General features: G+C 33.5%; 1 protein-coding gene across 7 annotated transcripts in view; it reads right to left on the reverse strand.

The window, feature by feature from the left end:
• Positions 1-12,805, reverse strand: part of LOC108737535 (lysosomal alpha-glucosidase) — a 41,344-nt gene that overhangs the window by 7,519 nt on the left and 21,020 nt on the right. For all 7 annotated transcript variants that reach the window (XM_025975588.1, XM_025975587.1, XM_018470420.2 and 4 more), the window contains exons 8-9: positions 3,398-3,566; positions 3,270-3,339 (exon numbers count right to left, since the gene is read on the reverse strand). In XM_025975588.1, the coding sequence (XP_025831373.1) occupies positions 3,270-3,339; positions 3,398-3,566 (239 nt within the window). The remainder of the gene's footprint in view (positions 1-3,269; positions 3,340-3,397; positions 3,567-12,805) is intronic.

The raw sequence follows: 12,805 nt of genomic DNA on the forward strand, positions 1-12,805 counted from the left end.
GAATAAAATATTGGAAAAAATTTCTTATAGCGATTTTTAGGGTGGGGGGGATATTTTGTCTAGGGATATTTAGTCTGGAGATATATTGTCACGGGGATATTTTGTCGGGGATATTTTGTCCGGTGATATTATGTCGGGGGATGAAAAATCATGGAACCATTGTATACATTGACCGATTGCAGACATTTCCGTTAACATACAAAATTTTATCTGGATGAGATGAGATATCTTCAGCGCTTTGCGGGCGTAATTTTGTTAATGGTGAATATTATCAGAAATTTCTAATTACCTCGTAATAAGGTTCATTGTGTAAATTTCTCTTATTATCGTTTTTATTCTACAGGATAATTTCTACAAGAAAGAGAAACATGAAATTTTTGTTTTATTATTAGTTTCTGTGATAAACGGACGTAGCTAAATATGAAACAGGGGCCGATGGTCTTGCTTCTTGGTCGTAATTATATGTCCTTAGTATAAAAAGCATCTGACGAAGATATCAAAATATCCAGATCCGTATTCTGTATAAGTTAAGAAAATGTTTCTGTTTGACAAATCAGTCACATACAGAATATGGATTTAAATATTTTGTCTACTTCCCCAAGTGATCATACAAATGGCAATAAATTCGGTCATCGTCCCGTGTTTTATGTTTAGGTATATGCTAGATATAAGTATTTGGTATATTCGGTAAATAAGTATTTCGTAAACAATATTAACTTTTGTCTAGATAGACTTTCTCACAATACTTAAGCAAACAGCCATAGTTCACTGATAGTGACTAGGCCTTATCAAAAGAATAAGCTATAAATATTGGTACAGGGACATTCATCCCTCAGATGTGTTTCGATTCTTAGGTAATAAACGTCCATTGAATCCCTTATTACTGAATTAAACAACTTTAGTTTAAATAATTTATTAAACGACTCTGATTCAAAAAGTAGTTCCTTTTCATCTTTAGAAATGACTTCATCAGAAGATAGATTGTTGTTTGACTATTTAATTAAAACAATACCTGAGTTTGACGGATGTAATATTCCTGTAGCTCACTTTATTTCCAGTGTTGATTATGCGTATGAAAAAGTACCTAGCAATCTTAAAAAATTGTTAATAAATAAAAATTGCTTGCTCGAAATTAAGAGGCAGAGCAGCAAGTTTGATATTGAATAGGAAAGTTTCTCTTTGGCAAAGTATCAAAAATTTGCTTAATCAAAACTTCGTTTCTGAGAAATCTGCTGAAAGCTTATTTGGCGACCTTTTTAGGGTTAGAAATGAGAATAGCGTAAAATTAACCTACAATAAAATAGCTGAAATTAGGGATAAATTAACAATAGCTGTGATAGAAGGTATCAGGTCGGAAGCTACTGCTAGCGAGGCGGTTCAGGAATTGGTAGAAAAACTTTCTAGAAGCATTTTTTTAATGCAAATCCCGGCGTAGCTCACCTAAACGTGATAGGCACGTTACCACAATCGAATAAAATAATTCGAAGTGGTCTGTATTCTGTCGAAACTGCCAGACGCGGATCGCGATTTCGATCCCTTTGGATCTCATCAGCGCGCCGCAGGCAGCTCTGACAGAACACAGACCAACTCCTACCTGCTGCCCCAGACATTAGGGCTTACCGGCTATTATAGACGATTTATTAACAACTATGCGAAAATAGCTAAACCGTTGACATTACTAAAAAAGTACGCGCCGTTTATATTTTCCAATGAATGTGTAGAAAGTTTTGAAGATCTAAAAAATTACCTTACGTCGGAACCTATTTTGCAATATCCGAATTTTGAAGAACCATTCGTCCTAACAACAGATGCTTCAGGTTACGCAATTGGGGCAATTTTGAGTCAGGGACCTATTAGTAAGGATTTACCAATCGCATATGCATCGCGGACGTTAAACGGAGTAGAGACTAGGTATTCAAATATAGAAAGGGAATTGATAGCAATAGTCTGGGCATGTAAACACTTTAGACCGTACTTGTTTGGAAGAAAATTTAAAATTATAACTGATCACAGACCGCTCACCTGGTTATTCTCTATAAAAGACCCTGGAAGTAGACTAGCTCGGTGGAGGTTGAAGTTAGAGGAGTACGATTATGAGATAATTTACAAGAAGGGATCTCTTAATCGTAACGCCGATGCTCTGTCCAGCATTGAAACCAAAATACTAAATCAAAAGGTAAATACCGATATTTCGGATATTGTTAAAGACCTGAATAATTTCTTGGAAAAATCTGATTTACCCAAATCCACAGATTTGCAAAATTTGTTAGAATTAGCTGATGTATTAGAAAATGATGATTTACTTAATATTTTAAACCAAGATAACGACAGTATTTTGGCTCAGCCTAGTGAAAACTTGACTAACGACAAAATTCTTATATAACTTACCCAAAAATTTAGATAATGTAAAAATAGTAAAAGAAGCAATTGTTCCTAACGGTCCTACAATAACTTTAGACGATGAAAATAATAAATACCTCAATCTTATTAAATTAGACTTTGCTGACGAAAACAAAGTAGAAGACATAATCGTGCACCCATCAAAAAATTTTGATAACTTAGAATACTATCCTATTAAAGAGAAAGACCCAATTAGTATTTTTAATAAGTTAATTATAATTTTATCATCTTACAACACAGTTGCGACTGACATTTACGTACTTAACGCTGAAAAGACGCAGGACATAACTGACCAGGTTAAATATATTAGTAACAGGTTTAATATTCAAAATAAAGTCAATATCCTAAATTCATACTTTAGATCTCTCAATACCGATCAAATTAATAACATAATTAAGGAAACCCATTCGCCACGAATCGGTCTACAAGAGAGTTATACCATAGCTGTAAGAGTCACTTCCCTTTGCACTCAGGGTGGTAGTCTTACGAATTCTCTAATATATTTATTTAAAACAGGTCTGGTATATAAATTGATTCTTTTACACAATGGCACAGTATGCATACTTATTTATTTTAACTATTACTTCTTTAACATTTTCAAGCTTACTTCATAACGTTTAGATGACAAAATTATAAAGCGACATGCAGCATTTGAAGAAGCATATCTGTAGTTATTCATTACTATATGTAGATATTGTTGATTACCTTATTAATACTCATCTTTATATTAGTTATTTTCTAAAATTTCAGTACGTAATGTAAATTTAGATCATGTGTGAAGGGACTGCTAAAATAGAGCAAAATTTACCCCCTTCCCCTCAGAAAAACATATAGTTTAAATGCATATAAGTATGCTGATTGTAACTTACCAAAGGAATTCCCGCTTCTACTATTCTTTTCCAAACTTTACGTGTTTCATTCAATGTTTTGAATCCAAATCTACAGATAGAAAAAAGATACATTTTTTATAAAAAGCTTTTGTTCACCTAAAAAATACCTGCAAAAGTGGAAGCCTAAGCCCCAGTAGGGGGGCATAATGGATTTTCCAATAATTTCTGTATATTGTTTAATAACGTCTGATGGCAAAGGTCCCATAAAAAAATATAAATCCAAAATACCACCTAAAGCTCTGAGAGTTAATGCTGGAGTGGGTTGAAGAATAACTTCTATAAAAGAATTTTTTATTTAAAGGTGGTAGATAATGTAAAATTATACACTCATGTTCGAACCTGCATTGTCTTTGTTACCTTATTTAGTTTCACTTTTTGGTTGATAACTATCTCCAATTATTATCGAAACAATAACTAACAGCTTTTACGCTATTTAATATTTTGGTGTTTTGTTCAGTTGTTGGAGTTAACTAGTTGTTGGAGTTGTTACTAACTATTTCTAATACCACTTTCTACTACACTACGCAGTTATTTATTTATTTAGAAAACGAATCAATATTCAATAAAAAAAGGAATATAACAAATAATAATTGTGTTAATCAAACGTATTAACTTTAAGGAGAATTAGGAAGAAATAACTATTAGAATCATTGTATCATCGCATAGAATAACTAAACAATAGTTTACTAACAATAAACATTAAAATTTTGACAGCTAATGAATTAAAGGACGACAAAATAACAAACTTATAATGTCCTCAATTACTGATCGTAAGTGAAAAAAAAAAATTTTGATGACTGAACTTTCAGTTAACTCATGTGCATCCTCAGGAAGTGATGAATTTGACGAAGAAGGCCTTTCAACAATTTGAATGTAAAAATTGCGTCCTTACACTCGCTAACTAATTTCAAAGAAAATTGAGCTTAAGCAGAACTTCGTGATAGTCTAATCTATGAATTGAAAAGCCTCTATAGTGGAGTAAACGAAGGTTTTCACTTCGGAAAAATTTGTAACCAGGTAAACTTTGGTGAACAACATTCATCAAGTATGCTAGAACAACGCAGGCCGAAAAAGTGTCCGCGTCCTATTTTTATTTAACAATTTAAGAGCAAAAGTATAGTCTTTTGCGAATAACTTTTTAAGTTTCATTTGTACGTAAAAACTGATTGGGAATTAAATTGGAGTGAGTAGAAATTTGTTAAGTAAGGTCCCAAATGACACTTAGCCAATTGGCTGCTGACGCTGAAATATAGGTTTGCGGGAGCGTGCGTTGTACGATAACTTTTTATTACAAAAATTAAATGATATGAAACCAATTGGAAATGAAATTGTATCATTTAATTGAAGTATTACATGTTTTAACTGTTTTTTTTTTTAAATACTTTGTTACATATTTAGCTTGAAAGCGGACCATTGCATGAATTAACGATTATATAGTACAAATCATTGCAAAATAGCATAAAGAGAGTTTTTAAAGAGAGTACCTAAAATACAAATTTAACCAACAAAATTAAAATTTTGAGACCTTTAGACCCTAGTTATTTTTGTTTAAAGTAAAAATCAGTTTTTAAAAAACAGGAAAACCTTATTTAAACAGAATCAATACACTGAAGTGAAGAAATAATTCTTGACACGTGCATTAATATACCGTGTTTTGCTTACATTGCAGGAAATGCATAAATCTATCAAAATAATAGATTTAATTGATGTAATAGACAATTTGTTTACACAATGGTTTGATTGTTTTAAAAATGCAACGCAGTGCATAAGTTGTACAACTGTTTGCCTTGTGAGTGATCACGTTTGGTCCGATTTCATACTTCTCGGCTTCTTATTGGTTGTATTCTTCTATTATTTCATCAGTATTGTTTAGTATTTCATATTCGTCTATATTTGGTATTGTAGATAATGCTTCTAGGTCTTCAGCAGTCGTTTCTTAAGTGTTTAGTTTACAAATATCCATTTCGAGTCTGCTCAATGCTTTTTAGTACCTTGTTTTCTTTGCCTTTTTTGTAACGGACTTCATCAACTGATACTCAGCGAGTCGAATTTTCCCTTGTGTAAATCTTGAGTTTATTCCTTTGGCAGTAATTAGTCATTTTAAGGGTTGGTGATCTGTTTCGATAATAAACAGTTTCCCAGTAAGTATGGCCTAAAGTGCTTGCAAGAATCGACAACTAGAAGTTCTTTTTCTATAGTTGCGAATTGTACTATTTTGCGAAGGAATTCGCAAGTTTTAGATGATGTAGATAATAACGTCATCCATACATACAAAACAAAGCTTATGTAAACATTTTAGTCGTAATATTCGGAATAATTCCAGTTATGTTGTTGACAACATCGTGTTCTAATTCTAAAATTATTTCAGAACGGGGGTAACCATAGTTTTTCAGCAAAAGTTTCTTTGAAGAATCCTAATTGATGACAATCTTTGTACTAATGTATCGAGCAGCTTTGCCAGTAATACGAGATACAATTAGATAAAGTAATGTTATATTTTTGGCAGATGAAACGTTATTGCTATGAATTATAATGTTCTGTCTTGATGATGATGGTGATTCATGAGCACTACATATTGCAGATTAAGAAATTCTTGCTGTGCTTTAGTATGGTTAAGGGAAATCTTGACTCCAACTAGTAGAACAGTGCTAGCAACCTCAGAGAGTGGGATTACTGCGCCGGAATCATAAAATTATTGTATGAAAAAATTATAAAGTAGAAGAAAAATCGTCAAATTTAATTTTATCGCATTAAATACCTGATTGTTAAACGTTTCTAAATAGATTACCAACAAGAGCTTTGCCTCGGGACATGACACCACCACAAATTTGGCATGGTTAGAATGATTTGGTAAAATTAAAGTCTTTGGATATAGATGTTCGTATACTATATTGCTTAGAGGTTCTAAATTAGAACGTAGATCAAAGAAAGCAGTAATTGTTGGTTACTGCGGCGGTGTTTAACGGTTGTGGTTATCTGAAGAAGAAAAATTAAAAACATCTAGAGACGTCAAATTTGATGAGTGTCCTGGAGTGTAAGTTAAAATTTTGTAAGGAAAAGTAAAAAGAATCATCCCCAAAACAGTCTAAAATAACTGAATATAACACTGAAAAGATAAGGAGACGAAAAGTAGTGAAGATCAACAAATGAGAGAGAGGATGGAAACGAAGAAAGGGAATCAATCACAACAAACATTATGAACATAATGAAACCTTACCAGAAACAACAACTACATTAGGAAGAAAACCAGTACGACCAAAGGTATTAGACGCATATGAAGTTTATCCAGCTTACTGTTTGCTGTCATAAGGTGACTACCAAGAACCGAAAACTTTCAAAGACGCAAAGCAATCGCTCAAGCGGCAAAAAGCAATCAACAAAGAACTGATTTCTCGTGAAAAATTGAAAACATGCCAACCTGCAAAATTATCGGACGGTCAAATTGCTGTAGATACTAGATGGGTGTTTAAAGTTAAAGAAGATGGAATTAGAACAGCAAGATTAGTAGATAAAGGTACCTTATAATGAAGATAAAGAATTTAGGTATGCACCTTTGTGTAGATTATTAACAATTAGTATTCTAATTTCAATATCTGTACAAAAGAGATGGAAAATAAACGAAATAGACATCCCAACTGCCTTTTTAAATGGGATATTAGGAAATAATGTTTATTATTAAAGTACCTGAAGGAGTGTTAGGCTTTTGAATTGTAAGAATTTATTTTGTTTTATTTTCTGGTGGCGCCATCTGCCTTTGATGTGTATTACTTTATTTTATATTTTCTTTTTTAAATATCGATTTGTGTTCAAATGTTTGTATCTTTTTGTTTTAGCGGTTTGGTGACCAACGCGGTCATATTATTGATCGTCACCATTGTGTTTTTGAATATGGTCATACAACATTAACTACGTTACAATGTTCAATTTTTATTATAATAATTACGTATAATTTACATTTTTTTTAATTAAATTATTAACTGTTTAGTTCAGTGTTTTTATCTATCAAAACACATCATATGCAACTAAAAGTACTCATCAAAACGACAAGAATAACACGGTCCTTCGAAACCGATCGTTTCACGCTAAGTCGTCATCAATTCAGGATAAGCTGCAACGTGGAGAGCAGAGACCACAGCCAAAGTACACAAAAAAGTATATGGGCACTTTCATCGCAAAGCAAGGTACGATTAAAACCTGCCTAAATGTCGGAAAATAAAGTTAGGGCATTAATCAGAAATAGAGTCAATAGAAACAAAATTAATTCTCTTTAAAAACTACATCTAGTAGGTTTAGTAAAAAATTATTGAAAACAAAATTGAGGGTATGTTATCAATAGAATTGGCAAAGCTCATTCAAGATGCGCCACAATTATTAAGGGATTTTGATTTAACACAACATGAAATTGAAATATCGTGTTAAGATTCAGACTTAGTCAATGAAGTAAAAAAGCGTGAACGATTTGAAACAAATTATTATGGGGTTATGTCTTTAGCATTACTAACATCAAAATTTTGCAATCGAAGTAGGGGTCGATCAATCAATTGTAGAGGCATCGTCGAGAGAGCAGTTAACAACAATTTGTCAAACGTCAAATTACCGCAAATTCAGCTTCCAAAATTCGATGGCAATTATGATGGGTGGCTCGAGCTTCTGAATGCATTTAAAAAAAGGTTACACTTAAATCCTGTGATGATGAGCTGTGTGTGTTACACTTAAATCCATCGTTAGAGGATTTATATTTCAAGGTCATGCGTGAATATTCAGATGTAGGCCATATGTTTGAAGTTGACAATCCTTCAGAAGAAATTTCCTTCTACTTGCCGCATCACGGTGTATTATAAGAGGATATCCTCATCACCAACCTCCACGTCGTGTTTTTCTAGGTTAGCGGTTTTGGCTTTTCATTTAATGATTTGCAAATGACTGGTCCTGTATTATAGCAGGACTTACTAGCCATTGTTTGAAGATTTAGATTTCATCAATATGTCGTTGTAGCGAATATCACAAAAATGTACCGTCAGGTTTTGGTAGCTCTTGAACAAAGATGTTTACAGCAAATTCTGTGGCATGAAACTCCTTCAGACAATTTTTCAACATATGATTTAAATATCGTAACATATGGTACAACGACCGTATTAGCAATATGTTTATTCGTATTAGTGGAACAAAATTTAGAATCATTTTCACAGGCCTTTCGAATAATAAGTCTGGATTGTTATATTGACGATTTGGTCAACAGTGTTTGAAGATATTGAAGAAGATAAACAAATTTGCAATCAAGTCAATAACATTTTAAGTTGTGCAGGTTTTGATTTACGTAAATGGATCTCAAACAATTCAGAAATTATTAATCATTTGCAAGGTTTAGAACCATTGACAACCCTAGATTTGGGTGCAAATGAAAACACAAAAACACTTGGAATCCATTGGTCATGTGAAAATGATAAACTAGTTTACAAAATAAAGGGAAATTCCAATTTCTAAGTCATCAACCGCTCTGTTTTATCCACGGTTGCTGAAATTTTTGATCTTTTGGGCTTGCTGAATCCATGTACAATTAGTGCCAAGATGATTCTTCAAGATATTTGGCAACATAAGCTCTCTTGGGATGAGTCCCAGTTTATTTCATTACACTCTCAGTGGTTAACACTAAGAGAGGGTCTTGCATTATTAAATTCATTAAGCATTCCCCGTTGGATCAGATATTCTAATTTTCACAGATGAGAAATTCATGAATTTTCTGATGCGTCCAAGGACGCTTGTCGATGTTGCATTTATAGAGTTCTGCGGAGCTCTTATTTTGGGTCATTTATTAGACAAGATTAAAAAATCAGTACAAATTCATTTTAATGAAGAGTTCATGTGATGTGACTCCTACTATCTTGCTTGGCACCAACGATAGCCCAGCAGATATCTTGACGAACGGAATTTTTCCTTAACATTTAAAATATTGTGAGCTTTGGTCGGAAGGGTCAATCACGGCTTAGCTCAATTATTGCTGACATAGAGAACATCCCAGAAGGGAAATGTGAGACGATAATTTGCAACGTTTCAAATCTTAGATTTTCTTTTATTCGCTAAATTTTCTAATTTTAAAAATTTTCAACGTGTTAGGGCGTATTGTTTACGGTTTAAGCATGTCTCAGCGCAGCAAGACAAAAGAGTGAACGCAATACTGGATGCGTGTCCATTCAAGTTGGATTTTACGTTAAGGAGGTTGACTTGGGTTGATCAGAGGAGTTGTCTGACTTATGTCAAATCAAAATTGAAAGGCTCCTTATTATCTCTAAGTCCTTTTTTTAAAGAAGAATATTTAGTTAGGGTGGGCGGTAGATTATCTTTATCAGATTACGATTGTAATGAAAAATTTCCCATTACTTTTTCTTCATGACATTCATTAACTGAGTTGTTTCGCGCAGAACATTTGAGGTTACATACTGGACTACAGATGCTCCTCTCTTCTGTAAGAGAACGCTATTGACCATTTGGTGGTCGCAATTTGGCAAAGAAAACGGTACGTGCCTGTTTTCACGTTTCACCAAACAGTATCGCTCCACTCATGGGTAATTTGCGAAATCACGAATAAAGTCTCAATCCGCTCTTTTAACAAAGGAACTAATTTTGCTGGCCTTTTCATGATAAAAGATAAAGTTGATTGCGGTTGCAAAATGATAAAAGCATACATTAGTATTTTCATTTGTTTCACTATTAAGGCTGCTCAATTACAATTAGTGACTTTGCTGAGTACCGACGTCTTTATTGCGGCTTTTCGACGGTTTATTTCTCGTAGGGACAAAAAACAAATTTCAGATAACAGACAAATTTTGTGGGGGCTTCAAACGAATTAATTAAATTAGGTCATTCTTTGCGAAATCAGAATTCCAAATTGCAGACAGCAGCTTCCGAGGAAGGTGTTAATTGGAATTTCATTCCTTCTTACTCCCCTCAATTTGGGGGTCTCTGGGAGGTCGGAATTAAATCTAGCAAATCTCACTTAAAACCGGTCATGGGAAATACCACATTCACGTTTGAGGATTTTTACATGGTTTTAACTTCAAGGTCAAAGCGGTGCTAAATTCAAGGCCATTGACGCCTTTATCTGACTATCCTTCCCTTCACTCCCTCCCATTTTCTCAAAGGCAGAAAGTTGATCGGCCATCCAGACATTGATATTCGAGACGTCAGAGAAAATCGACAGTTCAGATTTCAATTTCAACAACATATTACTCTGCATTGTTGATCTAGATGGTCCAGGGAATGCATGGGAGAGCTTCAGAAACTCTTGAAATGGAAACGCGATGCTCCTATCTTTTTATAGAAAGATTCCTTGATCCTGTTGAAATAAGACAAGCTACCTCTGCTAAAATGGTGTCTTGGCAGAGTTGAAGACTTGCATCCAGGAGTGGACAGTATCAGAGTTGTTTTTGTGAGGGTGCCAAGTGGGAGTGCTCTTAAGAGATGCGATGATGAGCTGTGTGTGTTACCTTTAGAGTAATATTATTTTATTTATGCATTTTTGCCCTTTAAAAGTTAAGTTAAGAAGTTAAAATACTAAAAGAAAAAATATTGAATATGATAGGCAATAAATGTGGTAGTTTGTATGTTGTTAATACCTACAGTGCACCAATATTATACTGTAATTTAACGATAAAAAATAAAAATGAGATATATTTGTGGCATGGCAGATATGGCCACCGGGGTATATATAATATTAAATCATTACTTCAGAAAGGTTAAGTAGATGGTCTTGAAAAATTTAAAAGTATATACTGAATACAAATTATGTAAACCATGTACTTTAGGCAAAATGAGTCGGCTGCCTTTAAATAGAAAAGGTCGAAGAGCTAGAAAACTATTGGAACTTCTACATACGGACGTTTGCGTACCGATAAAACCTGAACCATAGGATGGCAAGCATTACTTTGTAACCTTAATTGACGAGTTTACTCATTTTGTTGTGATATATTTATTAAACACAAATTAGAGGTGTTTGAAAAAATTAAAAAATATTATTATTTTACAACTAAACAACTAGGTGCACATCTGTTAAATTTAAGATATATATTTCAGGTGAATTTCAAAATTTTTGTAATAATAGGAGCATCACACTGCAGTATACTGTACCGTATAATCCTGAAATGAACGGAGTTGCAGAGAAGATGAATAGAACTATCATGGATAAAGCGAGGACTATTTTAATTAATTCAGGTATGGAAAAAGAATTTTGGGGCGAAGCAGTGCTGTTCGCTAGCTTTGTAACAAATAGAAGTCCAACTACAAGCAGAGAAGTCACACCCAGTAAAATGTGGGAAGGAAACCAAACGTGTCAAATTTAAGAGTTTTTGGTAGTAACGCCTAAAATCATGTTCCAACAGAATTAAGGAAAAAACTAGATAAAAAAGGTTAGAAAATAAAAATGACATGATATTGCCAAGGAGGCTACAGACTATGGGATGAAGAAAAACGTGGAAACAAGAAATGTAATTTTTGATGAAAGAGATAATAAATAGGAAGAGATAGTAATGATACTAATTAGTGAATGACCCCAAATGAACAGTCAAGTCAATTAAAAAAAAACAGAAAGAATTATTGATTAATAATGATCTATAAGAAAGAGAAATGACACTCGAAGGATTAAAGAACCATGACTTTTCTGAAGATGAACAAATTGGATACGTATTTGAAGATGGAAAAGAAGCGAAACCAAACAGAAATGTAAAGAAGCCTGAATGGAAAAAGAGCTATCTAATGGACTTTGTAGATAAATGCATTATTAAGCAGCAGTGATGATATACCAAATACGTATGAAGAAATAAAAAATAGAAGAGATAAGGACTTGTAAAAAAGCAATAAAGGAAAAGATACGATTGTTGGATTACAGTGAAACTTAGATAAGTGCTAGAAGGCCATAAAAGACAAAACTACTAGAATGTAGATGGGTTTTTGCTAAAAAATCTATAGAAAATGAATTGATTTTTAAAGGTAGACTCGTAGTAAAGGGTTTTCAACAGAAAGGAAATTTTACAGACATACACTCACCACTACTATGCGTTCAAACTCTTAGAATCCTTTTGTCGGTAGCGGTACATCGAGATTATGAAATACATTAAATGGATGTGAAGGATGCATTTTTATACGGAAGAATCGATGAGGAAGTATATTTCAAACTACCCAAAGGTGTTAAGGTTGAATGTGGAATATTTTTAAAACTCACAAAGTTACTTTACGGGCTGAAGAAGTCGCCTAAATATTACTACGAACATTTTAATGAAACAATAACTAGCTATGGGTTCTAACGGTCTAAAAACAATTATTGTATGTACAAGAAGGAAGATATATATATTTATTAATATACGAGGGTGGATTGATAAGTTTCCGGCCTAACCAAGAGATGACGCCACTAGGCCTACCTTGAGGTGACATTCTATAGTACCATCCTTGGATAGCTTGTAGCTATAGTTTCAGCCCGATCTCCTTGCTAGTGTAGGTTTGACAGCACGCTGAACAAGACGCCT

This window comes from Agrilus planipennis, unplaced genomic scaffold (genome assembly GCF_000699045.2).
Source record: "Agrilus planipennis isolate EAB-ADULT unplaced genomic scaffold, Apla_2.0 scaffold139, whole genome shotgun sequence".
Taxonomy (NCBI): domain Eukaryota; kingdom Metazoa; phylum Arthropoda; class Insecta; order Coleoptera; family Buprestidae; genus Agrilus; species Agrilus planipennis.